The following is a 27830-nucleotide window of genomic DNA, read 5'->3' as shown; positions in this document are numbered from 1 at the left end:
AAATGTGCTCAAGGGCTTGCTTTGGTTTTGTTCATTTGTTGATTTGCTAGAATTTCTCTTTGCTTAGCACAAATGACAGCTTTAACCTCAAATTAGTTATCTAAGAATTAGGCATGTTGAATGATCTCCAGTTTGACAGTGAAATGATCTGTACACACAGATAACTCTGAGTACAGCAGTTCTGTGCTCACTCTCAGTGGTGCTCATTTCCACTTGAGCCAGTTCCTACCATTTGTAGTGTGTTGCTCCTTTGACCACCATCAGCTTCACCTCTCTCATGCTCCATTACCCAGCCAAGAGCAGTGCACTCTGCAGTGATTCCACAGAGTCCTCTCAATCAAAACCTGAGGCTGCCTTTTCCAGACTCAAGTATCATAACCCTAACCTAAGCCTCTGAATGGTTCAAACAGGACTGTTTTGGCCTGCACTGCTGGGAAACATCAGCAATTTTATTTCTGGTTGTTTTATTTCCAGGCTTATTAGAGTTTTGGTGTGTGTCTTAAGTATGCTCTTCTACAATCCCTCTTTCAACCCTCAGCCTCCTCCTGACCCCTCTGTCTTTAGTTTTCCTTTTTTGCAGGCTTAGGAATGGAGAGAATAGAATTTGCCAGTCCTTGTGGAATTAGGCTAATAAATGCCATTTATTGGTATCCCCACTGCTTTCTCAGTGACTCAGCATTCTTAGCCCAGCTCTCAGGGTTTTCATTTGTCAAGGGCATTACACATTGTTAATTTGTGAAGGGTTTCATCCCACAAGAGTCCCTGTTGATTTACTGTAAGATATTAAATGGATCAATCACATATTTTTTCATAAACAACATATAGTTCATTCCCTTCTTTGCCACAGAAACTTTCCTTACTGTGAAGTTCTGACATCACTGTTGGTCATCCTCAGGATGTATCCCACCAGCACCATGTTTAAATAAATTGAGCAGCCTAAAATTTAATATGAACTGGCCTAATTGGCCAGTTCTCAGCTCCTGCTTCTCAAACAGGACTGCCAGCAGTAAACCGAGTGGCAGTCTGCCATTTCCCTCACTCATCTAAAGGTGCTTCTCCATACAGATGCCAGCAATCCTGAAACAAACTCATTCCTTTTGATGACTTCCACACTCAGCAGTACTGACTACCACAGCATTTCAAAGTGCTACAGGCTCTTTTAAAAAGGTTGAATTATGTACTATCACAGAAGAATTCCTGGGAGCTACTACACAGATGTAACCACCAAAAGTCCTAGAGTTCCACAGAGGGAGCCCAGAGTGCACAAAGCCCAGGAACAAGTGGGTGTGTTGTAACATGGATGTCAAATGATTGTTTCCAAAATGCTCACTGGATTAATGAAGACTGGATGTGAAAATTTAAAAGCATTTCTCTGCCCACTACAATTTGAGACAAAAATCTCCAACATTAAAATCAGTGGGATTTTTTTGTCAGTATAGATAAACCTTAAATTTTGCCCAGTGAATCCCTGTGTCAGTTCATTCACTGCCTGGTAGGTTCTAGTCAAAGATATTTACTGCATTTCAGTTAGTTCCCATCAGGAAAAAGATGTCCCCTAAGGCACTAATTTGAAAGACTTAGATGCATGCATGCTGTCTGACATGCTTCCTAATACATATTGGAAGGAATTTTCTAAATTTCCCTTATTCTTTGGACAAAAAGAGTAATATGCTCAAAGTTCTGCCTGTGGGTCCCCTTACCTCATAGAGTAATGAAGTATAAACAGCATGTCAGTGAGCTTAACCTCCCTCTGTTGGATACCATGTTTGTACATGTATTTTTCTTCTTTTCTCTCTTTTCCCATATTTCCTCTGCTTGTCATTATTGCAAGAGGTTCAGCAAATTCTCATAACTTTTTTATGTGTATTTGTTATTTTCTTGTCCCATTGTTAATGTTTACAACTTATTTTGTATTTGCAGGATTTTATTAAGGTCATGGCAAATCTGACATTTTAAATCCCATGGACCTGCTTCTAACCTCTAACCTTGCCTACCTTGATTTTTAGAAAAAAAGTCAGGCTTCCCTCACTTCACTGTGTTTTTCTAAAATGAAATGTACTTGTTTTGCAAATACAGAATGTTACTGTACAAGTGGTTTTCTCATCTTGCAAACAAATAAACCAAAGCCACACCAAATGTTCTAGAGGTGTAGAATAAAACTTCTCTTTCATAACTGTAGACAGCTTAATTTAAAATTTCAAAATTCATGTGACTATATACCTGTTTGTTAATTTCAGACTAAATGCAGTACAATCTACTGTGCACAGAGAAAGATCAGGACTAATTTTTTAGTTAGATTTTTATTTTCAATTAGCAAATGTGTAAAGGTATGGTTTCTCATCTCAAGAACTGCTTGCTGAATTCAGGTGTATCCTTAAAACAAACATAGTACATTTTCTTTTGTGATTTTGGTTGGGAACATACATTGTATCACAGAGACATATGTGGTATCTGTGGACAGATTTCTGACAGTTTTGTGAAGAAAAACTGTAGCTATTTACATTTCTCTCTGTTTCCATAATATTTGTCAATTTTACCTCTTTCTAGAACTCTTTCAAGGTCAGTGGGGCCCAAAATCCAGGCCCTAGTTTTGAAATGGTCCTGTGGTGACATTTGCACATAAGACCACAGAATTTAAACCTTATTATCTCTAAATGCAATCCTCTTTTAAGCCGTTTCTGCTACTTACTTTTTTCTTCTCTTTGCTCCAGCTTTTTCCCCTCTTCTTCATTTTCTAAGTGCTTGAAGTTCTCTTTACCTTTATTTTTCCAGATATTTCACTGATGGAAACATATCCAAACTTTTATTCTTCTATAAAAGTTTGAGGAACAGTCTGCAAATTAGAGTCTGTTTCACATTGGGAGTGGAGTGACACCACCCCAGGCAGTGTTCCAAGGAGTACTAAAGCCAAATGTGTGAGAACTTTACCAAACAAAAAGGCAGAGCCAGGGGTATTCACCTCTGCAGCCCATGACAATTATGCTCAGCAATGGATGTTTCTATGGAAATCAGTACCTAAGATACTTTTAGGCTGGATCTAGAGAGGTAGGCTGGCAGTTCTGGCAGATCTTGATACTCTCTCACCACCATCTGATGCACGTAAATCATCCAGGAAGAAGTTTGGATTGGTGCATTTGTTCAAGATGCAGAGGTCTCTGTCTCAGTATTCTGCATTCTTCTCAGTATTCTTGCCTAAGACAAACTGAACAACATGACTTGTTCATGCTGTTTCTAGACATATAAAAAAGTTGTTCAGCCTCTTGCCAGCTTAAAAATGTTCAAGATACACAAAGCAACATTGTTCTCCCATTCAGCTATGAGCAAGTCAAGGAAAGTACATGATAAATCCATGGCCTGCTCAAAAAGAATGGGCAGAATTTGTACAGGAGCTTGTCTGCTGTGTGTGTTACAATAGCTAAGTACAGCACTTTCCCTTCCATCACCATAAAAGTAATTTTAAAAGAATCTCTCACAAAAAACAAAGTTCTAGAATCTTGTTCTTAAACATTAAAAAGATGGTGGTTTTTTTCCTTTTGTGAAGGGGAAATTGAAAATCACAGCACTGTGAAGATTAGCACAGCTAAAACAGATAATCCTCACACCAGTCCTGCTGGCAACTCCTTCAGTTATTTTGGCAGCCAAATGTGAGGCCTGCCAACAGCACAAAGAAATCCAGCCAGGAAGACAGCTACAGTCCTATATATCCATGCTGGAAAAAACACATTCTGGAGCTTGCTGCCTGCGCTCTGATGTTTGCCAAGCACACCCAAAGAGTGGCCACACATGTGCTGGCTTTCACAACAGAGAAACAGAAGGAAAACAAGGGGGCTGTGTGAGTCACAGCCTGAGCAGTGAGGAACACGCTGCCACAGGTTTTTTTTTCTTCTACAAAGAACCAGAAAAGACTTCCTGAGAAGTTAAGGTCAGGGTGCACATATTTTGTCTAATGTACAGGAGGAACTCTAGTCTAGACACAGACTGAACACACGTGAACCACATTGCCTTGTGTTCACTGGCAGCAGATTGACCTTCACAAACAACAACTGATTTTCTACACAGGGTGAACTCAGAGTGCCAGCAAGGACAGGGAATTCCCTCAAGGCAATGCCAAACTTCAAACCCCAGGGCAGCCAGTGCTTCTCAAACCCACCATGGCCCCACCTGGCCCACCCCATCTCACCAGATCTCAGCTTGGGAAGCAGGGAAGGAGGCAGCAGTGCAGGGCAAGGAAGAGGGGAAGGAAGTGGCAGAGCATGGAAAGCAGCTCCACAGGAGATCCTGGCAGCCTTGCATAGGGGATGAGAGTAGCCCTAAGCAGGGGCTGCAGACAGACCCACATAGTGGGTCTGGGCTGAAAATGGGGGGAAACAAAGAGCAGGGCAAAGGGACAGACTTCCCTAAAGGAATGCCAATACATCCTGCAGGCACCAATGCTGAGAAGAGGATGAGCCAATGATTCCTGCTGATCACCCAGCCTTCTTCAGGACAACAGCCAAGGACCCAAGGACAGCAGAGCCACCTCTGGGGACCAACAGACTGATAAGAAAAACATCAGTGAAATGGTGAGGAGATTAGAAGATATTGTTTTGCCTCTTTTCCAAGCAGACTGGCTGGCCATGTGTCTCTCAGTCTGCCTGTCTGGCAGATTGAGCATGTTTATTATTGCACTGGACCTTTCATGTGTTTAGCAAGATGCTTATGCCCACACAAGGAGTGCTTTGTTAACAGGGTCAACAAAGGAGTGTCTTTGAAAAGTTTTATTCTATACCCTTGGTTTCAAAAACAGGTACCCAAGCTACAGAAACCAAATCAAAGCAGTGAATTGCAAAATTTTCTTCTTCAGGCACACGAGCAGACCTGCTTTTCATTAAATCAGTTTTCCTGCATCCAAGAACAGGATACTGCACACTGTAATCTGCTCCAGATGCTGAAGGAGAGAAAGGACACAACTTTTTGTCGATGTTGTTGAATCAGTATCAGCCCCTAGGAGGGCCATACCCACACTGGGGCATTCCTTCTTGCAACTCCCTCCAACACTTTATCTATGGAAACACCTTAATAACAAGGTGATGATTTCTGACATGAGGGAGCATGCCTGCAAGAAACCACCTTCTCTATGAGCAGCAAAGTCAGACCAGGTCAGGCAGGTGAGTTTCCACCCTGTATTTCAATAGGGGATAGGTAAAGGGATCTGCCTGTCAATGCAGATCCCAGGGAGAAGCTGTTTACCCCCTCATAGCAAGGTCCCAGCCCCTCAGTTCATTCAAAATGTCTGCAGTTCAGCAGCTGGATCAGATGTGGACTTGTGGAGCTGCTCCCCAGACCTGCTTTCCAGACTGTGCCTGCTGGCCTTTTGAAATGAGTCCAACATTCTCTGAATACCAGTAAGCCACAAGACTCTCCGTGGGCTGCTGTCTTCTGCCTTGCTCGGGTGACAAGAAGCACTATCTGCTTCCCGTGGCTCTTAGGTTCTCCACAAATGAAGGAGGCTTTTTGGTCCTGTAGGCAGGAGTGCCTGGGATCCTGGCCCCTCTGATGGCACTGATGTAAGGCAAAAGGGGAGGCTCCCTCACCACCAGGGCAGTGCCCTTGGGAGTGTAGGCTCGGAGCAGCAACTCCTCTTCTGCGTGAGCTGTCACTGCCACCCAGCCTGCACAGACACAGAGAATATGGACAGTGAGGAAAACGAGGCCTTAGGATCAAAACAAGGTTCTGACACAAACTACTGCCACACAGAGTGGCTAAAAATCTGAGCTGCCTTCATGTGGTTGCTAAGAAACCAAGCTCAAAGGTCATATCCAGCCCTTTCCCAACAGCACCTAAATCCACTCTTCTAAGACACAGCTCTTTCCTGGTAAACTAAAGAGGGATGGTGGGAGCTACCAAAAACATAAGAATGAAGCTTTCCAATCAATGGCCCTTTCCCTCTCACCTGGACAGCTGACAGTGTCACAGCCATTCCTGCTGCTATAGAACCTGTATGGCAGCCAGAGCATAGAGTATTCCAATGTTGCCATCCTGTACAAGCATAGCTGTCAATCTCCATTCTTGGAGGCAGCCACGCTTCAGCTAGACAATGTCACATGAGGCTGCCATGATTTTGTGTTGTTGACAGTCCTGCTCTGAGCAGGAAATACAGATTCACCCCTTCAGAGGCCTCTTCCCATCAATATTTCTAGGCTGCAGACCCTGTAAAGCAAACTAAAGAAGAAATATTAAATTACCTGCAGAGGAAAGCTTGATGTCTGCAACTGCCTCAGTAGTACCAATTCCTTTCAGTGTAATGTCCTGAGGGACAAGTGGGGGGAACTCTTTCATTCTCTCTTCCCCACCCATGGGAACCTAAGATTAAAACACAGGGAAATTATTTAACAGTCAAGAGATTCTTCAGCATTCCTACCTCAAACTGACAAGCAAGGCACAAGGGAGAATAAAGACATTAAGCATTTCTTAGCCAATTAAGAACTGGATTGAATAGGCTCCAGGAGTTATTTCAGGTTTGCCAGAACAGAGTCAGGATCACATCCAAAGGCACCCTGTGAGCAAAGGAGGAATGCCCACTGCAGGATGCAGCTGGTGGATCAGGCCAGCTGCCTTGATGTGAGTGACACCACTTGTTCTCTGTGTGCACAGGAATGGAAATACCAGGACAGGGACAGCTCACCCCATCTCCCATCAACATGCCAGTGCTACACAGAACAAGGAAAAAGTCAGACCACCAAGAGATTAAGGTATGCGCAGAAGATCCAGCAAGGAAAGAATAAGAAAAGTCATTTTCTCAGCTGCAATCTGTTCTGAAATCCCAGTCTGCACACTTGCCATGTAAAATATCCCCACTGCTGCTTGCACATTAAGGCTGTTCAAGAAGAGCCAAGTATGAATAAGCAGAGTACTAAATGCTAGAAACAGAAACTCTGCTGAAAACACATCTTGAGTGCTCTCTCCAAACACACCTCAGCCATGCAGACTGTGCAAGACTGTTCCACACTGCACATCTCCACTCACCCACAGCTCAAGTCCCAAACTCCTGATACCTGTAGATGCTCCCTGTCAGCTGTGCCCCAGACAGGGGTCCTGCCTACCTGCAGCCACAAGTTCCTCCCAGCACCTCCCCTTACCTTTAGGAACTCTTGGCCTGCATGCTTCTCATAGAGGGCATCTGCATTACTCAGTGTAGTAACATGGACTGGCAAGAGGTTGGAAGCCAAGACAGAAAACCAAGCAGGCTTTTCTCCCTGAAATAAAGTGGATGTTAATTATGTCAACAGAAAAGCAGCCCTGAATTTCTCTCTCCTGCCCCATTTCTTTCCTGCATGTTGAAAACCTGCCTGCTTGATGCCCCTCCCTGTCCAAGAGGTCCTTGCCTCTGCCAATGACAGCAGCCAGGATTTATATAAAATTGGAATTTGATATTCTAGAGGAGAAGACCCACAGCTTCACCATCCTGCCTCAAAGCACTCCCAATGCCATATTTACTGCCAGCACAGCTGCTCATCTCAGGTAGATCATCCAAGAGAGATCTTTGCTTGCATTTAATTCACAAGAACAAACTCAGTGGTGTTACTCAGCACAAGAGGTGATGGACATCTGGTCTGGTGCTGCTTCTCCTATCACTCTACATTTCTAATACACAGCACTCATTCAACAGTACTTGGCTCCAGCTGCTCTCAAGCTGTGCAAAGTCAGTGGAGCAATTTCAGCAGGCGCTCTCATCACATTTGCAGGAAGAGCAAACAAGGTCAGAGAGGGAAGAGACCTCTCCAAACACTACCAGCAGCCAGAAACAAGTCCAGAAATTCCTTCAGAGGTTGAAGCTGAGGCAGGAGCTTCTGCCATGATCTGAGAACAACTGTCCTCCAATATCTCTGGAGGATATAGATACATAAGACAGATAGATCAATGTGTGCTCTTGCCACACCAGCACATTTTTTACTTTGCAGAACCCTGCTCCCTCCACCTTTCTGGTTTGCTAAGGACACTCTCTACCTGCTGGAAGAAAAGTACCAATTCAACATTTCTGTGGTGATCTTGGAAAGCAGACTGAAACAAAGAAATAGCCATACACATCCCTAAAACAGGGCAAGATACTGAGAAAATGATCTGAGACTTATGATAATGTCTAATTTTATGAAAGAAACAGCCCCTTACAGAGAAATCATCATGAGAGGTCAACTCCACACCGTTCAATAAAGGCATAGGGCACAGGATTTTTAATAAATGGAAGAAATTATTGGCAGGGGACACACACAGCACATTTGAAAAGTATTTTTTACAGAAATTACCTGTGCAATTACTTCATTGGGCAAGTTCTTCAGAGGTCTGCCAGGAAAGAAAAACATCTATGCTTTTCTCTCTTAGCAGACAACTTTCAGAAACACAGAAATGAGGAAATCCACCTATTTTCCCAGTTATTTCTGACATTCTCCTCCCTCCCTCATGCCTGTCTGTCATGGGAAGCACATTAAACTGAAGATGTTTGTCAGCATTCAAAGCAGTTCTCATTATACACAATGTAACTAACACTGCATGCTGGTAACAATAACAAACCTCTCAAAGACCCATCCCAAGGCATTCTGACTTCATGAAGTGATTCAGCAACTGATTAATCACCTCCAAAACAGCAATGAAAGGGTCTGGGAAAGCTACCCAAGAAAGCCTTTTATGGTGGATACTACTGTAAGAGATTAAACAGCTGCTCCCAAAATCTTTCCTTCCCTTACCTCTAAGTAGTCTATACGTCCCAAGGCTGCTAAAAACAGAACCATTCCTGGCTTGAGAATGAAGGTCCGTGGAACAATTGCATGTGATGGCAAAACCAGCTTTACTTCCTTCTCTGTTAGGAGATTCAAAACCTGCAAAACAAATTGTCATAACTCATTCCAGATGTTCCAATGGGAACAAGGAAGTTAGTATTGGCATTATATCGATAGAGGAAAAAGACCAATGTCAAGAATATCTGAGAGAACAGTTCAATTCTGGTCCACACAGTCAGTGAGAAACAGGAAGATTCTCCTCTGCCAAAACCTGCCACAGACAATCTGCTTGTCCTTCACTCAGATTGAACACTGACTGCATTTGATCTGAAACTTCCATCAGAAACAGCAGCAACTACTTCTGAATGCAGGAAGTATTTTCCACATGTATTCATTCAACTCCAGAAGAAGGGAAGAGCACACACAATCTCAAGCTCTTAAGCTCAGGTCTCTAAGCTGATGCCAGTGGCTATCAGGTTAGTAAAGCAGGTTATGGTCTGACAAATACATCACTACAAAACCAGGAGTCTTCTAGTGTTCATGAAAGCAGCACCTGCACATGAGCTGTGAAGTTTCAGCACAGTCCTTGCACTTCATTCTCTTCAGAACCTGCCTGTCTCCTTGTACTATTTAATCTTCCCCAAAAGATGACCTGCAGTTCTGCATGGCTATTAAAATAGACCAAAAAATCAAATCATGCCTGTTTTGGACATGTGCACTTTGTCAGCACTGGCTTCAGTAGGGCATTGCTCTACATACTGGAGCCAGTAGCAGCAACACTGTAGATCTTCCTAGTTTCAGGAGAATGCTTTCTCTAAGATGTGGTTTGGTCATAAAACTCTGGTTATTCTCCTAAGCTCCTCCTTTTCCCATAGGCTGGGAGAGCTAAAGAAGTGCCAGCTTCATTGAGTGATGCTGGTGTGAACTTGCTAAGAGCAGTCTTGCTTCCCTTTTTTCAGAGCTTGTGGAAGCTTGGTGATGCAGTCCTCCTTTGCAAAGCTGGAAGTGAGTATTGAACTATTCAGAAATGCAACAGCACGAACACCTTAATACAATTCCCAAAGTAAGAGAATCCTAATGCCAGGACTACAGCAGAAACACTCTCCCACAAGCACAACTAAGGCAGAACAGTCCTCCCAAACCCTGTCACCCCAAGACACAGCACCACAGAGTACCTACACAGTCTTCCTTTACAATTCCTGGAGTGTCAAAACACCACCGAGCATCCTTCACTTCGTTGTGAGTGAACTCCTCCCTTTCCTCATGCTTCTTAGGGGGATCTCTAGGATCTTCATCCATGCTGTAGGAGAGCAGGTCAGGGTCAAAATCAACCTCAGCGCTAGAATTCTGCTGTTGAAATGTTCTTCCAACTCTTCCTGGATTCAAATGAAAGGTTTTCCTGGTAATTTACTTATTAGCTTGCTTTCTTTCAATCAAACATCTGCTACTTCGTTGGCTTAAAAGAGATGCACATCATTAATATAAAGGGGACAAAGACATTAGGTGGCTAGAAATGTGTATGTTCAAAAGCAACAATTTTAAGAAATCCCTTCTATAAGTTTTGCTTAGCACTCCTCATGCCCCAAAATCCCAGCAGGGACCAGATCACAGACACTTTGTTACTTCCAATTTAAGGTAAAGCAGGCTGCCTTCTTTTTTCAGTGCCTCAGACTGTCAAACACAGAATTACCTGAAAAACTGAGCTATCTTCTGGTAAACCCCTATTTTGAATACATACTAAAATGATGTACAGCCTCTGTAGCCTGCAGCCCAAACGTGGTTATTTAAAACTAATTTTCTTTATTTGGGAATAAGAGATGGCCCATATATCTTTGAAAATTACTAAGCTATCAGAATTTGCCACCCTCATTCAGACAGGAGATGCATTGCACAGAGGAACCCTTTGCTACTACAGCAGCTGACAGGTATTCCAAAGTACTAATGATGCTGTTTATGGAGGAGATAGATGTCTTACCCCCATTAATCTGGGAGCAAACACTGCTCAAAACAACTTAACCTTGTGTCACGCAGTGTTTTTATTAGGGGCAAAAAAGTAACATCTTTACTCACCCACTAGGTAACCTTGCTTTTTAAGTTGATTAAGGTACTTTTTTTCTTCAGTGCTTAGCTGATCTTCTGTTTTTGTTGCCTCTTCTTTTAGTCTCTCCTGCCTTCGGAATATCCTGTCACACGTGGGGTTAATAATTGGAAATTTCAACAGGTTCAAGGTTGTTCCTGGAAAAACAAACAGAAGGCACTTTTGGGTCTCTGACTACCTGATACATTTCAGTTCTGAGGAACAAGATTACAAAAAAACTGCTTCTCTAATTCTTTGGTGAAACCCAGTAACACAAACTCAGAACTGGAAATACAGCTGATCCCATAAAGTACTAGCCTCCTTACTTGGGGAGGCAAAACCAAGCTGACCACCTGCTTAAGACCTGTTCTCGCTTATAGTTAATGAAAGGGTCTCAAAGCTGAGTGCTTGCCCACACAAGTCTCAACAGTGAATTCATCATCTCCCTAGGCAGTCCACTGCAATGTCCAGTCACCCTTCAGATGAAAAAACTCCTGCTAAGGTCCAACCTAAAGCTGCCCTGGTGCATGTTAAGGCTACGTCCCCTTCTCCTGTCACTGGCTACCTTGGAGAAAAGACTGGCTCCCAGCTGGCTACAACTTTTTTCGGGTAGATGCAGAGAGTGATAAGGTCTCCCAAACCACCCTTTCTCTGGGCTAAACACTTCAGCCACTCCTCGCAGGTGACAATCTGAAGCACGGCACACCTCTGGAGCTTGCTGCCCACTATGGAGGAGCTCAGGGTGGCAGATGTCACTTTGGTGACAGGTTCTCCTGCTGCAGGGGTGGCCAAGAGCAGTCCAGAGGCCCACAGCTCACTGTTTTCTGCGCACCCCACATCCCCCATACTACAAAGAACCAAGTAGTGCCCTGACCTGGCCACGGGGACACGGTGGCCCTGTCGACGATGTCGGGGGCGCGGGACTTGCAGTAGTCGGAGCGCAGCAGGGTGTTGAAGAGCGTGGACTTGCCGGAGTTGGTGGCGCCCAGCAGGTAGACATCGCCGGCACACTTCCAGGAGCGCTGCAGGCGGCTGACCAGCCCCTCCACGCCGTAGCCGGTCTTGGCGCTCACCAGGCGGATGTCCACCAGCGCCGCTCCCTGCAGCCCGGCCCGGGCGCAGGCCGCCGCCACCCGCTGCCGCAGCCGCCCCAGGTGCCCGCGGCAGTCCGCGGGCAGCAGGTCCACCTTGTTGCCCACCACCAGCACGCCCGCGGCGGGCAGGTCGGGGCTCAGCAGCGCGGGCAGCTGCGGCAGCACGGGGTCGGGCAGCTCGGTCACGTCCAGCACGTAGAGCAGCAGCGGCCCGCGGCCGTGGCGCGGCGGGCGGCGCAGGGCGGCGCTCAGCACGCGGTGGTGCTCGGCGGGCGGCAGCCGCAGCCGCAGCGCGCTGCCGTGGTGCGCCAGCGCCCAGCACCGCTGGCACACGGCGCCGCGCAGCCCCGCCGGGCCCCCGCTCAGCAGGCTGCGGTACTTCTCGGCCGGCACGAAGCCCGGCGCGCCGCCGTCCCCGCACTGCAGCTCGGCCCCGCAGCCCGAGCAGCTCACCCCGCTCGGCGGCACCGACGGGTCGGACGCGCTCGGCATTGCCATTGCCGCCGCCGCCACTGCGCCCCGCGCCCGCTGCTCCCGCCGCGGCTTCAGCTTCAGCTCCCGCTCCCGGTGCAGCGCCGCCGCCGCCGCTCTCTCAGCCGGGTCCGGCTCGTACTCGAGGAAGACGAAGCGCTCCTGCTCCTCCCCGCTGCCGCCCGCCGCCGCCGCCCCGCACCGCCGCAGCGGGGCGCGGGGCCGGGCCAGGCGCGCCAGGAGCGCGGTGCCCAGGCGGAGCATGGCGGGCCCGCAGCCACATCCGCCGACTCGCGTCACACAGTGCGCGGGCGCTCGCGGGAGACGCGGGCGTGACGTCACCGAGCGCGCGGGCTCCTGGCTGGAGACTCTTGCGTGACGTCACGGGTAGCGCAGGCGCAGTCCCGCCGCCGTGGGACCGCGCTCGGCCGCGCTCGTTCTCGCCCCTCGCCCCTCGCCCCTCGCCCCTCGCCCGCCCGGCCGCCGCCCGCGGCCCCTCCCGCCGCCACCATGTACGACGCGGACGAAGGTAAGGAGTTTCCCCTTTATTTTCTCCTCGCCTTTTCCTGCCGCCCGTCCCGGCCAGGGGAGGCGCCGGGCTCGCCGGGGCCCGCGGGAGCCAGGGGATGTGCGGGATGCGGTGGGATCTGCCCCGGGAGCCTAATCCACTCGTTGTGCTTCCCCGCAGATATGCAATATGATGAAGACGATGATGAAATAACCCCCGACCTGTGGCAGGAGGCCTGCTGGATTGTTATTAGGTGACCTGCTACTGCTCGCTGTCCTTATCCCTTCCACAGCCGTGTCTGGGCCTTGCAGGTGACGCCCAGCACTGGGAGCTGCGGCCTTGCTGTGCTGAACTCTGTGCTGCAGCATTTCCGAGCAGGAGGGCTCTTAGCAGAAAGAAAGGGCAGTCGCAGGGATTAAGAGGCTCTGTTGACCCCCAGCACGCACTTTTTTCAATGAAGAAGGAGGTGGTTTTGGTTCCATATCAAGCACATGGTTTTGCTCACTAATCTCACATCTGATTACAAATTCAGTTCTTGGTTATTTTCACCATTTTGGTGGTGGTGGTTTTTTTCTATGAAAACATGAGCGCCCAGAACCTGTGTGGCTGGAACAGAGGGGATCAAAGCTAAAACTTCTGCGTACTATTACTTGGATTTGGGGGCAAGCTCCTGGTTTACTGCTGCTTGGAAAATTAGTTAAAGCAGAGTATAATTGAAAACTTGAGCTGAAGCTGCTTTCGGTGAGGTTTGTCATCATGTTTCTCTTCCAATTTAAGAGAAACTTAAGGCACTGACTGTGTATGCAGTCGTGGCTTAGCCAAGAAGTGGCAGCAGGTTTGTCACTCCAAAGTGTCTGTGTCTTCAGGCAGGAAGGGGATTGTTAAACATTTGTGAGGAGCATCTGTGTTTGAAACTCATGCCTTGGGTTAAGGGAATGTGACTCTGCACTATATTTCATCACTTCTGGGGTTTTGGTAATAAATATATCTTAAGTTTGTTGATGTGTGAAGTACATGAATTAAATTAAAATTTTTTAATTAACCTTTTTTTTTTTTAGCTCCTATTTTGATGAAAAGGGTTTAGTCAGGCAACAGTTGGATTCCTTTGATGAGTTTATTCAGATGTCTGTGCAGAGAATTGTTGAAGATGCTCCACCAATTGATTTACAAGCTGAAGCCCAGCATGCCTCAGGAGAAGTGGAAGAGCCAGTAAGTGGAGAACCTTGGCAGAGATTATGTATTTTTACAATTCAAAGTCATTTTACATTATTCAATCCCTGTCCTGCAGTTTGAGTTCAGAAGTAACCAAGAACAAGTGGCTGCTGCAGCTCATATTGTCAGTTCCTGCACAGACAGAGATTTAGTAGAGCAGGTCAGGTGGCCAAGGGCAAGCTGTGTTTTGGTGAGATTTAGATTTTTCAGAAGCTTTACCACGACAAGAAAGGTTTATGGCTAAAAGCTTCTCGCTTAGCTTTGACTGAAATTAGGTTCAAGTTAGGTCCAGGTTTTCAAGGGGTGCTGCTGTTCATCTTCTTCCATTGGCACCACATCCCAAAAAGGACAGATTGTCTCAAATCTGCACCTCATTATGGCTTCTCTACTATGAGTGTGCACCTTCTGCAGTGGCTCTGGTGCTTTCACCTGTGTCCCTTGTGCAGTCTGATCCCTGTTCCATAAGTGCAAATGGTGATGAGCCATTACCTTGCCGTCAGTTACTACATTGATGTTTCCCTCTAGAGATTTAAAGGAACTTTAGGATACCAGAGTATTGAATTTGTTACATGGTTTTCCTGTTCCTTTGAATTTTTTTGCAGGCAAACAACTATCCTGTAGAGATGTTTCTTCCACTACAAGTAAATATATATTCTTGTTTTCCAGCCCCGGTATCTGTTGAAATTTGAACAAATCTATCTCTCCAAACCTACACATTGGGAAAGGGATGGAGCACCCTCACCTATGATGCCAAATGAAGCCAGACTGAGAAACCTTACGTAAGGTTCAACTCTGTGGTGGATAAACACAAGGAAAAACTGCCTCTGCCTTAGTAATTCATAGCCTTTTACAATATAATAGTGTCTTGGAAATATAACAGTTATTGCTTTGTGTAAACTTCCCACGTTTAGTTGTTAAATGCAGAGGGTGATTGATGATTTGGTAATAATGCTTAATGCAGCTGTGAGTGCTTGAATAACTGCTTTCATTACTAGGGTTGTACTAAAAGGACAGATAACACAGTGGTGGTTTTATTCTGCAGGTATTCTGCCCCCTTGTATGTGGATATAACTAAAACAGTTATTAAGGAAGGGGAGGACCAATTGCAGACTCAACATCAGAAAACCTTTATAGGAAAAATTCCTATCATGCTGCGTTCCACATACTGTTTGCTGAATGGCTTAACTGACCGTGATCTTTGTGAGCTGAATGAGTGCCCACTTGATCCTGGTGGCTACTTCATCATTAATGGATCAGAAAAGGTAAGGGATATACTTTACACAGCCATCTTTACAGACATAGAAAGTTCTGTTATTTGTATCTTCAGTTCTTCCCTTTTTCAGTTTTGGGAACTGCTTTGTGTTTTGTGAACTGTTTGCCAGTAAGTGCTCTAGATACTTTTATTTCCTTTCTAGCACTGCAGAGCAGCATGCACTCTGAAATGAAGCAGTTCCTCACTCAGAGTGTCCTCCAGCTTGTTCACAGCTATATAGATGCATTTTGTTTTAACAATAGGTTTTTCCCTCCATTGCTGTGGAAGCAGCATCAGAAAATCACATCCACGCCATGTTAGTGCCTCACCAGTGAAACTGACAGAATTTTCTAACTGATAACCTGGGCAAACACAGCAAAACAATTAGAATTTTATATTTCTTCTTGGGAGAAAAAAAAATTGGCTTTGATTGTTGAGCTGGCATTTAAATTTGCCTGTGTAGTGCGTTGGCCTTGGAAAAACAGATAGTGAAATGCTTTATGTACCAGTGTGTGAAATGTCTCAGCACAGCCAGCAGGTGTGGTGAGTAATAACAGACAACAGTGTTCTCTGAGTCTCTTGTTTTGCCTATTCCATCTTAACTAGCTGTGTATTTTGTTTGAATGTGTATTTTTAAAATACAGAGTTTAGCCAGTTGACTTCATGCTGTGCAGTGCTCTGAAGTTAAGGCACCTGAAGAAATAGTAGAAACAGTGTGAGTGTTGCTTTCAGTATTCTCTTTTGTCAGCTGTTTACTGGTGCTCTTGTTTCTAACACAGGTTCTGATTGCTCAGGAGAAAATGGCTACAAACACAGTGTATGTGTTTGCAAAGAAAGATTCAAAATATGCCTACACAGGAGAGTGTAGATCTTGTCTGGAAAATTCCTCTCGACCAACAAGTACTATATGGGTCAGCATGCTGGCCAGAGGTGGACAGGTATGCCTAGGCAGGAATAACCCCAGAGATTAATTTAGGAGTTTTGTTAACTGTCCTGTCTCTTTGTGTCATTTGTTTTTGGGTTTTTGAGAAGAAATTTCTTCTGATGATAAGTTGTAAAGAAGATAAAAGTAAATGAAAATTTGTTTGTCATACATTATGCATGTTTCTATGATAAATAATTTGAGGATTGAAATGCAGACTCAATTTGTAGCAGGTTTTAGGGGCAAGGCTAAAAATAATTTTTAAATTACTGTACATGAGTTTTTAGAAAATTCAGACAGGCTGTGTCCTGTTATTTCACTAAAAATAAATAGAGGAACAGGGACCCTCTCTTTGCTGATGGCCAAGCTATTGTTGAGATGTATTTTGTAGACCTCATATTAATTAATATTTAACATCTAATTGTGTCATATATATCTGTGAGGGGAATTAAGTGCTACTTGTAACTTCTAAAGCAAAAGATGTCATAGTCATTTAGTATTGTACTGATGTTTTGAAATTTTCCAAGAGCAATTTAAATAGAAGCTTTACAATATCCTCACTTCTGATGTCTGGGGCACTTCTGATTTCCTCTGCATCCCACATCATTTCCTTCTGGAGAAGGGGAGAAGTTACTTGATTAATCACTTGCACAGTGGGTTAGGAAAGCTGAGTTTAAGCCTGACAAAAGGAGCACTGAAGATGGATAGGGTTGCTCTTGGCACTAAAGGAGACAAATTATGCATATGATGTAAAAGTAGTATTTATATTCTTTTGTATCAGCAAAACCCTTACCAGTTTCCACAGACTTCTAAAGCTTGAAATGTTTTTAAGATAAAAATTCATTGCTGGAGTAAGGTTTCAGAGTAGCTCCTTAGCTGGCCTGCTGAGAAGCCGTGCTTTCCTGCGGTGATCGAATAAATATGCTCGTGTTGTGTTGGATCATCCAAATCCAGAGAAAAACTTCTACTTGAAGGCAGGATGATTTTAGAGACTTTTATGGAAAGGCAGGATGATTTTAGAGACTTATGGAAAGGCAGGATGATTTAAGCCTGGCCTGTGCTTTCCCACCTTTGCAGGGTGCCAAGAAGAGTGCCATTGGCCAGCGCATTGTAGCAACTCTGCCATATATCAAACAGGAGGTCCCCATCATCATTGTCTTCCGTGCACTTGGCTTTGTGTCCGACAGGGACATTCTAGAGCACATCATTTATGATTTTGAAGACCCAGAAATGATGGAAATGGTAATATATATATTAAATTGTTTCATGTTCTCGTGTTTGGTGGTGTGTCAATACCAGTAGTCATCACTTTAAGTATTCATTTTCCAGTTGTAATTTACTTATTATTTTTGTGGGTTCTGTATTAGAAATGTTGAAAGTTCTCTGCATGAATCTATTCTAATGAATACATTAAGGGGACAGAGCACAGTGGAAATTTTTAAGAGTTAAGATGTATTTGGAGATCAGGGTGTTCTCCTGCTGTTGTTGACTTCAATTGCAAAATCTTGATTATACCTGAAACAGCATCAGACCTGGAATGAACTTGAATGAGAACTATTTTCTGAAGTTTAAACTACTTTTTGTGTTCTTCCAGCTTCATTGCTGTTTTCTAATGCCAGAAAGACCTGGATCAATAATTAGCAGATCCTGAAAAGAATCATAAACAAGCTACTGTGTGGTTTCCTTCAGTCTCAACAGGCACTGGTTGCTACAGGATTTTGGTGTATTTTTGTGCTTTAGGTCAAACCTTCTCTGGATGAAGCATTTGTCATTCAGGAGCAAAATGTTGCCTTAAACTTCATTGGCTCAAGAGGTGCCAAGCCAGGTGTCACCAAAGAAAAGAGAATCAAGTATGCCAAAGAAGTCTTGCAGAAAGAAATGCTCCCACATGTTGGTGTCAGTGACTTTTGTGAAACCAAAAAGGCCTATTTTCTAGGGTATGTCAGAACTCTTACCTCACAGCTGCAAATAGATATTTTTTACTCATGTATATTGAAAGAATGCCTTGAATGGAAGTCTGTTTTAACCTTGGTCTTCGGGATACTCTGTGATAAACCTTGGGGCACTGGTATGTTTTTGAGGCTGAGAAAATGCAAATTTTGATAAACTAGGGGGGAAAAAAAGGAACAAAATGAGCCTCAAACACCATTTGGATCTTAAGTTTAAATATGATGACAGTGCTGAATGACTCTTTGATATGCAGATACATGGATCCAGAAATTGATAACTAAGATATAGATAAATACTAATAAGCTGACTGTAATGTAAAGCACTCTTTAAAACATTGTCTTGATCACTGCTTATTGATATGCAGATGAACTGTAGCATCAGGAGACATGTGATTTTATACCTGATTGCATGTGCTTAAACAGAGCCCATATGACAGTACAGGACAGATATTTAGCAGAATGATGTAAATATTTTCTTCTCTGTCCTTAGCCTGAACTTCCTGTGTGCCATCCACTTCTAAGGATATGCTGAAGAGGTTTATTTTAGGACAGTGATATCCTAAAGATCTAGAATGGACAGCCTTTAGAAAAGAGTTCTCTGACTTATCTGTGAAAACATGTAATCTTTGTTGTGAATGTCACCTGTCAGTTTTAAGCATAAACTGTGTTATTTGCTTAGGTATATGGTTCATAGACTGTTGCTGGCAGCACTGGGAAGAAGAGAGCTGGATGACAGAGATCATTATGGCAACAAAAGACTGGATCTTGCTGGGCCACTCTTGGCTTTCCTGTTCAGAGGGTAACTATCACATACATGTTTTCTTTCATGGAAGAGGCATTGCCAACTCTGTGCTTCTGAATCAGACTAATTCTCTTGTGTCAGAGAGCCAGTCTTGGGCAACACAGATTCTATCTGATTATGACTTTTTCATGCAGTGGTTGAGTTTCCTAAAACAGTAGGTGGCTAGTATTGACATGCTTAGAAACATATTTTGTGCATGTTTACAAATAGATTCATTTTCTTTATTCCACTCAGCCCTCTCACCCTGGTTACAAATTGCTTCTTTTCAGGAGGCCAGTGACAGTTTTTTCAAAAAGCCTCAAGTAGGCTGAATTGCACAGCACTGTTTAATTAGATTTCTTGGTGTCTTTCTTCTACAGAATGTTCAAGAATCTGCTGAAGGAAGTGAGAATCTATGCACAGAAGTTCATTGATAGAGGGAAAGATTTCAACTTGGAGTTGGCAATTAAAACAAGAATTATTTCAGACGGTTTGAAATACTCATTGGCAACTGGAAACTGGGGTGACCAGAAGAAAGCTCATCAGGCCAGAGCAGGAGTATCTCAGGTACAATAAGGGCTTTGTCAGGTTTACAGTTCTTATGGTAAAACTGGTCTCATGGAAGAGTTTTTAACTCATGCTTAGCAGCCATGCACATTGTATGTAAAACAAAAAATATTCCTAAAAGGAAATTTCCTGAGGTCACACAGATGAAGATCTAACTAGTTGGATCTCCACAAGTGTGTGGTTTAGGGGTTTTTTTGGTCATGGTTTGTTTGCTTTGGCTATTGCATTCACTGCTAAACAGCTGTGAGCTGTAAACAGTTGTACTTCTTGTAAGGATTTTTTTAGATAGATAATACACTTTTGTGTAAATTCCTAGTCGCAGGGAGCCATTCAGGAGGATGTATTTCTTTCCTTTAGTTACTTCCAGTGCTTCACAGGCAGTTAAAAAAAACATGAGTGACAACTTATAATATAAAAGTTGTTGTTCTGTGGCAAATGGTGAGGAGCCCCGACTTTATTAGCCCAGAGTCTTGCTGTGGTATAAGGATGCTCTGGAAAATTCTGAAACTACAACATCAGTTAGGAGATTGAGATTCTACGGGTAGTCTGAGATTAGTGGAGGTGAACTAAAAAGTATAACTAACAAAAATCAGAGTTATTTTAATTCTTTATAAGCACATCATTTCTAGAGGATGTTGATCCTTTGTGCTGGTGTGTCATGATGCCTGTCAGCAGCACACTAAGGAAGCTTTGACTGACTGAGCTCCTTCCTACGTGCAGGTGTTGAACCGCCTGACTTTCGCATCCACGCTTTCCCACCTGAGGCGCCTGAATTCCCCAATTGGGAGAGATGGAAAACTGGCCAAGCCCCGGCAGCTGCACAACACCCTGTGGGGAATGGTGTGCCCTGCTGAGACCCCTGAGGTAATGAAAGCAGGATTTCTGTACTAACTGCCTTTCTCCTCACAGTCCTTCTGTAGCCATGGCACTTGTGATGATCCCTTGCACTACCTTTGATAATGCTGATGAAAATTTTTAGCTTTATAGCTAACTCAGTATTTGAAAGCATGTTTTATGTCTGGTTCCTTGGGGAGTTAAGTTTAAATTCTTGGATCTTTTTGGAGGAACCCCTTGATTTGAAAATGCAAATTAACTTTGTGTTTCTGCTAGGGTCATGCAGTAGGACTTGTGAAGAACTTAGCCCTGATGGCTTACATTTCTGTGGGGTCTCAGCCATCCCCAATTCTGGAATTCTTGGAAGAGTGGAGTATGGAAAACCTAGAAGAAATATCTCCAGCAGCAATAGCTGAGTACGTGCAAATAGAACTCTTTAAACAGACTTAAGCTTTTTATCCTGCTCAACACTTAAAGGGTTTGGGGTTATTTGATAGGGTGGGATATTTTTAATTATTATTTGTTTGTGTTTCCTTTTTCTAGTGCTACTAAGATATTTGTTAATGGCTGCTGGGTAGGAATACACAAAGATCCAGAGCAGCTGATGAATACCCTAAGGAAGCTTCGTCGTCAGATGGACATCATTGTGTCTGAGGTATAAATCTTTGCAGCCAGAGTTTGGGTGTCCTTTTAAACAAGAGAAGATAATGCCTTGATACTACTTTGCAAGTTTCAAGTAGCATTATTTGCAAGTCTCTTTTTACATTGGGTTTGTTTTTATTGGGGAAGCTTTTGTATTTGGTCCATTCTTTTTTATTACTATCATATGCTTGACTGTGTATGGTTTATTGCTTGGTTGTGGGGTTGGTTTTTTTAGGGGAGGTTGTTTGCTTTTAAAGAGGATCCAGTTGAAAGACAAAAAAAAAAAAAGTTGAAAATAATCTTCTGAAACACTTCTGTTTGTAGGAGTGTTATTCTTTGTTCCATGCTTCTGATAGTACCTGGAAAGTCTTTGCTTTAGGGAATTTGATTATCCTGTTTTGTGTTCTGTGGTTCTGATTCCAAGCTGAGACTCTGTACTCATGAGGTGCTGCTGTCTTGCCCAGGTGTCAATGATCAGAGATATTCGTGAGCGAGAAATCCGCATCTACACTGATGCAGGCAGAATTTGTCGGCCCCTTTTAATTGTGGAGAAACAGAAGTTGCTGCTGAAGAAAAGGCACATTGACCAACTGAAGGAACGAGAGTATAACAATTACAGGTGAGATATGTTCCTGAAACTCAACTGCAGGTATCATTTTCCATCTTGGAAAGCTGCATGTTCCCTCAGGTTGGAGAGAGGAATGTTTAAAGCTTTGTGCAGCACAAAGATGCTTTCTCTGCCTGGTAGGTTAATCAATTCTTTTAATCACACTGAGGCAGTAATAGTAATAATAAGCCTGGGAAGTCTTTGTTCTTGTCACTGTTAAGAGACCCATTTGAGGTGTTAATTGAGTTATTGGTTGTTCAGTTGGCAGGATCTCGTGGCCAGTGGTGTAGTAGAGTACATTGACACCTTGGAAGAAGAGACTGTGATGCTGGCAATGACTCCAGATGACTTGCAGGAGAAAGGTGTGGCATATTGTTCAACATACACACACTGTGAGATTCACCCATCCATGATCCTGGGAGTGTGTGCATCTATTATCCCTTTCCCTGATCACAACCAGGTCAGTGCATTTCTGCTGATATCCTGCTTTTAAAGCTGATAGAAAACCCACAGGTGTGTGTGTGTAAAGAGCTTTATGTACCTAATTATTGCTCTTCCCTTTGTCTATCTAGTCTCCCAGGAACACATACCAGTCTGCTATGGGTAAACAGGCTATGGGAGTCTACATCACCAACTTCCATGTCCGTATGGATACGCTGGCACATGTGTTGTATTATCCCCAGAAGCCCCTGGTAACAACACGTTCCATGGAGTACTTGAGGTTCAGAGAATTACCAGCAGGTGTGTTGTCAATTCATGCTCATGGAACAGAAATACTACTTTTTTGTTTTGTTTCAAACATGTCTCAAATGGTGTGTGTGTGTGTAAAGTACCTGAACATTTAGCAAATGTGTGCAATTTAAGAAATGAATAGAGGTTAAGTGTTATCTTGAGCTGGACACCCAGACTGCAGAAAATTTATTGGTAGTGTTGCAGCTGAAACTACTTACCCAAAAAAATCCTGCTAAAATCTAAATGAAAAAATGTATTTTCTGTATTGATGTTTGATAGGTTTTTCACAAGGGGTCACTCTTGACTCTCTTTTCTATCCAGAGTTGCATTTGCTGATACTGCATGTTTTTGTATGTGGGATATAGAGCTTTTATGTGAGAAAGGGTAGAAAGAACAGCTTCACTGTAAAATGTACAGCCTACTTTGAGTTAAAATAGTGTCTGTCTGGGCATGTGTGCATTCTTTCAATATATTTTCTCTGCATATTTTAGGTATCAACTCGATTGTAGCAATTGCATCATACACAGGCTATAACCAGGAAGACTCTGTCATTATGAACCGTTCTGCTGTTGACAGAGGCTTTTTCAGGTAAGACTTTGTAAATTTTTTAACTGCTTGGAATTTTTTAAAAAAAGCTATACTTGTCCAGAGGCTCAAGAAAAGTTGATTTTATGCTGGAAGATACTGTTCTCCAAATCTTTCCAACTTGAGAAGCTTTTTTTTATTTTATTTTTTTTATGGGGATGGAGAGAGCAACACAATGAAAATAGTGAATGCATATCTTAGCAAAACAGCATGAAACCTGACTGCCTATTTTGTCTTCTTGATCTTCTTTTTTGATCTTTAATCTGTTTAGGGTCCTTTACATCACAGTTTAATGAAAAAAACATTTGGACTCTTCCCTGGTGTGTTTTCATATAAGTCTTGCCAGTTACCAGAGCAATGTTGCAGCAATTTAGCAGTCTCATCTTTATTAGTGAGACAGTTGCTACCAGTTAGGATTGGAATGTTCTCTCCTTAGAAGGAACTGCTGTTGGCACAGCTGGTGGCTGATGTGACTTTGTGCATTCTGGTATCTGAAAGCACTTTGGTGTGCTGGCAACTGAGGCAGCAAACAAAAACCCTTAAAGCACCAGAAAGAATCTTATATAAACTGAAAGTTTTTCACTGCAGCTCAGTTGTACTGAGTTAATAATGAGGAAAGTAATATGAGAATGATATGCTGAAGATGTGAATGATCATTAGGAATAATAACTACTTCTTAGATATCAACCAGATGCAAAAGTCTTTGCAGTTCTTCATAAATTAGCATGTTATCTTAGGTCCTTTGGCAGTATCTGCAAAGTGACCATCATAATGGCCTCTGAAACTTTTTTGTTTGGTGGGGTTTTTTTTGTTTTTGTTTTCCCCTCCTCAGTGAAGGCCAGATTAACAGGAAATCAGAGGAAAGGTGGTATGGCATGTGCTCATTATTTGGATTTGGTGGTCATTAGGAACAGTAGCCATAATATGTGAAAATGAGATCTACAGATGCGAGAAAATGATGCTGGTTTCACTGGAGAAGACTTTATAACTTCATTTCAGGTCTGTGTTCTATCGCTCATACAAAGAGCAGGAGTCTAAGAAAGGGTATGACCAAGAGGAAGTTTTTGAAAAGCCTACACGTGAAACTTGCCAAGGTAAGATAAAGGAGTGTACAAAGACTGAGTTTTTAAATTAAGGTTTTGTGGGCAAGGTAATGTTAAACTGATTCAGTCTTCATTTTGGGATATGTTAACAGGCATTTCTGTATTTTATTGAAATTATCATATCAGTTGAGATATTTGCATTAGGTATTTTAGCAGTTGTCTGAAGTTGCAAGCAGACTTGTTGAATTACTGCAGAACATCAAGAATCAGTATGTTGAAAAATCTGGGAGTCTACTTTTTGTGTTCCTTTTCCCCCCAAGGTATGAGACATGCAATCTATGACAAACTCGATGATGATGGTTTGATAGCCCCCGGGGTACGTGTGTCTGGGGATGATGTCATCATTGGCAAAACAGTCACACTGCCAGAAAATGAAGATGAGCTGGAAAGCACCAACAGACGCTTCACCAAGAGAGACTGCAGCACCTTCCTGCGGACCAGCGAGACTGGCATTGTAGATCAGGTCATGGTAACCCTGAACCAGGAGGGATACAAATTCTGCAAGATTAGGGTGAGCACTGACATTGCTGCTTTCTGCTTTAATACTCTTTGGTCTGTATTTCAGTTACCAATTGCATATTTTCCTGTGGCTTACAGGTACGTTCTGTAAGAATTCCACAAATTGGAGATAAATTCGCTAGCAGACATGGTCAGAAAGGAACCTGTGGTATCCAGTACAGGCAAGAGGTAGTAATTTTTTTTTGTTCTTCTTCTGAAGATTTTACCTGTGATGATCTTAGCATTGTAACTCTTTTAAGTGAATTGTCTGTGGAATATCTACTCAGGTGCAATGTTGACTTAAATGTAGCTAAAATATTTTTAGAAGGGGACACAGCTGCTTCTTACATATTTCAATGCCTTTTAAATTCTTTAAAAGACTTAATTTGGATCCAGGCACATACTTTTCCTAAACATGATGTTCTGGAAGAATTGACTGTGTGTTTCCCTGCTCTAGGATATGCCCTTCACGTGTGAAGGCATCACACCTGATATCATTATCAACCCTCATGCCATCCCTTCCCGTATGACCATTGGTCACTTGATTGAGTGTCTTCAGGGCAAGGTAAGAACAGTCTTCTATACCACATGAGCAATATGAATTAAAATTTGGTGGGGATTGTTGTTTGCTTTGGGATTTTTTTTTTTTTTTTTTTTTTTTTTTTTTTTTTGTAAAAAAACCCACTATGTAGTAGGTGTTAATTAATTTAAAAATTATTGTTCTCCAGTTACTTGACAGCAAAGGGAGATTTCTTAGGGAAGTTACACAGTCGTGTAAATTTTATCCAGAAGGTCAGGCCTTATCTACAGTATGCTCTCTCATCTGTTGCTTTTGTTCCAGGCATTTTCCCCTGACCTAGAAAAAGGAGTAGCAAAATTGTTTATAGTGTGTATTTTTTAAAATATGCAGCAGATAAACACAGCAAGATAGGGTACTACCATTGGCATGGAATCTCAAATTCCAGTGTTAAGAGTTACAACTGTTTGAAACAGCTGAATATGGTCTAACCAATCCTTTAGAAACCTGACAAACTTTTCCAACTCTCTTCTCTGTAGGTGTCTGCAAACAAGGGAGAAATTGGTGATGCTACACCTTTTAACGATGCTGTCAACGTGCAGAAGATTTCCAACCTTTTATCAGATTATGGCTATCATCTAAGAGGAAATGAGGTATAATCAAAGTGCCAATTCAATGTAAATTTTCTACTATACACTTGATGTGTAGTAAGGCTTATGATTGCACTGACTTTTTCAGGTCCTCTACAATGGCTTCACTGGTCGAAAAATCACATCCCAGATCTTCATTGGTCCTACCTATTACCAGCGCTTGAAGCACATGGTGGATGACAAAATCCATTCTCGTGCACGAGGGCCAATCCAGATCCTTAACAGACAGCCCATGGAAGGCAGATCTCGGTAAGGATCCCTAGTTTCTATGTGGCCTTTTGTTTTTCTGTCCAGCTTTGAGCCCTGAACAAGTAGTTGCTTCAGCTTTGCAGATTAATTAGCCCACCCCAAACAGCCACCCATTTTTTCCTGTGTTTGGCTTAAGATCTTGTACTGGGTGCAGGTGCCAAGGTTTTGGTGGCAGGAGGTACTGCTGGGATAGCCTCTCTGAGAAAGGACCAGGGCTTGCCCCATGCTGGACACAGCCACTTAGAGATGGCCAGAGCTGAGCCCAGCAGTGGTGCTGGTGGCACCTCTGTGGGAATATATTGAAGAAAGGGGAGAGGAGTGAGGAAATACAACAGCAACTGTCCTGCAGCCTGTGGAAAGCCCACACTGGAGCAGTTCCTGGTAGGAAGTATGATCTCTGGGGGAACCCTGCTGCTGCAATCTGTTCTTGAAGGATTGTACCCCGTGGGAAGGTCCATGCTGGAACAGTTAGTGAAGGACTGTCCCATGGAAGGGGTCACATGCTGGAGCAGGAAAAAATTGTGAGGAGAAAGGAACAGCCAACAGGAGCTGTGATGCACTGACTGCAATCCCCATTCTCCCAGTCATCACAGGGAGGCGGGGAAGGAGTTGGGAATGAAGGAGTGAAGTAAGCCTGGGAAGAAGGTTGGGGAGGTGAACTCTTTGTTTTGTCTTTGTTTCTCATCATCTTACTCCATTTTTAATGGGTGATAAACTCATTTTCCCCATGCTGAGTCTGTTTTGTCTCTGAAGGTAATTGATAAGCAACCTCCCTGGTTTTATCTCTACTTGTGAGCTTTTCCATCTTAGTTTTTGCCCATGTCCTGTTGACATGGTGGGGACCAGACAGCTGTGTGGTGGACATCAGGCAGACAGCCAAGGTTAAACCCACCACAGATATGCAGAGGATGACTTAATTGTCATCACTTCATTTTGCTGTATGGTTGTGCTGTGGCTATCAGACACCTGCTGCAGAAATGCTCATCAGCACTTATTAATTACTGTTTTCACAGTTTTATTCTGTGGTATTAGAGGAAAAATAATGCATAGTTGTCCTCCTGCCTTGCAATACAGATACTTGTTCCACCAACAAGAACTGATTCTTTTGCCAGTGAACTCAAAAGTTGAGGGGTTTTTCTCTTCCTTTTAGCGATGGTGGCCTTCGCTTTGGAGAAATGGAACGAGATTGCCAGATTGCTCATGGAGCAGCCCAGTTCTTGAGAGAAAGACTCTTTGAAGCTTCAGACCCATACCAGGTCCATGTGTGCAACCTCTGTGGAATCATGGCAATTGCAAACACGAGGACTCACACCTATGAATGCCGCGGGTGCCGCAATAAAACTCAGGTACGTGTGCTTCTCATTAGCCATTGTTTCTCCTTGTGGGCAGGAGGAAATGCCACTTGAGTGAAGCAGGAGGAGAGGGAAGTAAATATTTAAAGAAGCACCAGAACAATTGCTATTTTAGTTTCATAACTGTTTTAAGTGTTTATAGCATTGTAGTCAATTTGGATGCTTCCTTATTAATTTTACAGTGTTGGCTTGTCACTTGGCAGGAAATGCTGTTCAACTGTTGTACAGTGCAGTTTTCAGAGACTTTAAATGCTCAAGAGCTTATTTTTAGAAGTAAAACTCAGAATTACAGGAATTTAGAGGCATCGCCCTTGTGACTGTCCCATGGAGATATTAATGCTTGCAGGGCTGGGTCGCCACAGGAGGTCTTTTGTGTTGCACTTTGGTGGGTTTTTTTAATTTAATAAAAGCTCTGCAGTGCATGCTTGGTTACAGAAGTATGTCAAGGGAGAGCAGTGACAGAGATAAAAATAGT

The 27830-nt window shown here is 43.4% G+C and overlaps 2 protein-coding genes across 2 annotated transcripts in view; one reads left to right on the top strand and one right to left on the bottom strand.

Annotated features, from left to right (window-relative positions):
* Positions 1–4742: 4742 nt before the first annotated feature.
* Positions 4743–12700, bottom strand: NOA1 (nitric oxide associated 1). The gene is made up of 7 exons (XM_079307546.1): positions 11705–12700; positions 10824–10988; positions 9933–10129; positions 8721–8852; positions 7119–7235; positions 6225–6342; positions 4743–5650 (listed from the first exon to the last, which is right to left on the bottom strand). Exons 1-7 carry the CDS (start codon positions 12657–12659, stop codon positions 5445–5447), a joined length of 1890 nt encoding a protein of 629 aa, XP_079163672.1. The 5' UTR covers positions 12660–12700; the 3' UTR covers positions 4743–5444.
* A 76-nt stretch (positions 12701–12776) lies between these two features.
* Positions 12777–27830, top strand: part of POLR2B (RNA polymerase II subunit B) — a 15719-nt gene continuing 665 nt past the window's right edge. The window contains exons 1-24 of the mRNA XM_079306275.1: positions 12777–12924; positions 13084–13156; positions 13962–14112; positions 14782–14894; positions 15158–15377; positions 16147–16305; positions 17367–17531; positions 18030–18226; positions 18918–19037; positions 19400–19586; positions 20307–20450; positions 20697–20836; positions 20964–21075; positions 21527–21681; positions 21931–22129; positions 22242–22410; positions 22893–22989; positions 23986–24080; positions 24350–24600; positions 24687–24776; positions 25045–25152; positions 25644–25757; positions 25843–26003; positions 27154–27349. Of these exons, the coding sequence (XP_079162401.1) occupies positions 12906–12924; positions 13084–13156; positions 13962–14112; positions 14782–14894; positions 15158–15377; positions 16147–16305; positions 17367–17531; positions 18030–18226; positions 18918–19037; positions 19400–19586; positions 20307–20450; positions 20697–20836; positions 20964–21075; positions 21527–21681; positions 21931–22129; positions 22242–22410; positions 22893–22989; positions 23986–24080; positions 24350–24600; positions 24687–24776; positions 25045–25152; positions 25644–25757; positions 25843–26003; positions 27154–27349 (3435 nt within the window). The 5' untranslated portion in view covers positions 12777–12905. The remainder of the gene's footprint in view (positions 12925–13083; positions 13157–13961; positions 14113–14781; positions 14895–15157; positions 15378–16146; positions 16306–17366; positions 17532–18029; positions 18227–18917; positions 19038–19399; positions 19587–20306; positions 20451–20696; positions 20837–20963; positions 21076–21526; positions 21682–21930; positions 22130–22241; positions 22411–22892; positions 22990–23985; positions 24081–24349; positions 24601–24686; positions 24777–25044; positions 25153–25643; positions 25758–25842; positions 26004–27153; positions 27350–27830) is intronic.

This window comes from Erithacus rubecula, assembly GCF_903797595.1.
Source record: "Erithacus rubecula genome assembly, chromosome: 5".
Classification (NCBI taxonomy): Eukaryota; Metazoa; Chordata; class Aves; order Passeriformes; family Muscicapidae; genus Erithacus; species Erithacus rubecula.
The sequence above is the reverse complement of the archived record's forward strand: the minus strand, read 5'-3'. Positions and strand labels throughout refer to the sequence as shown.

Excerpts from the sequence above, each read along its gene's own strand:
- NOA1 (XM_079307546.1), bottom strand. The coding sequence starts at position 12,659 with ATGCTCCGCCTGGGCACCGCGCTCCTGGCGCGCCTGGCCCGGCCCCGC. Across the intron at positions 10,130-10,823 it reads AAAGCAAGGTTACCTAGTGG|GAAGAGTTGGAAGAACATTT; the intron begins GTGAGTAAAGAT and ends ATTTGAATCCAG. Across the intron at positions 6,343-7,118 it reads CAGGCCAAGAGTTCCTAAAG|GTTCCCATGGGTGGGGAAGA; the intron begins GTAAGGGGAGGT and ends TTTTAATCTTAG.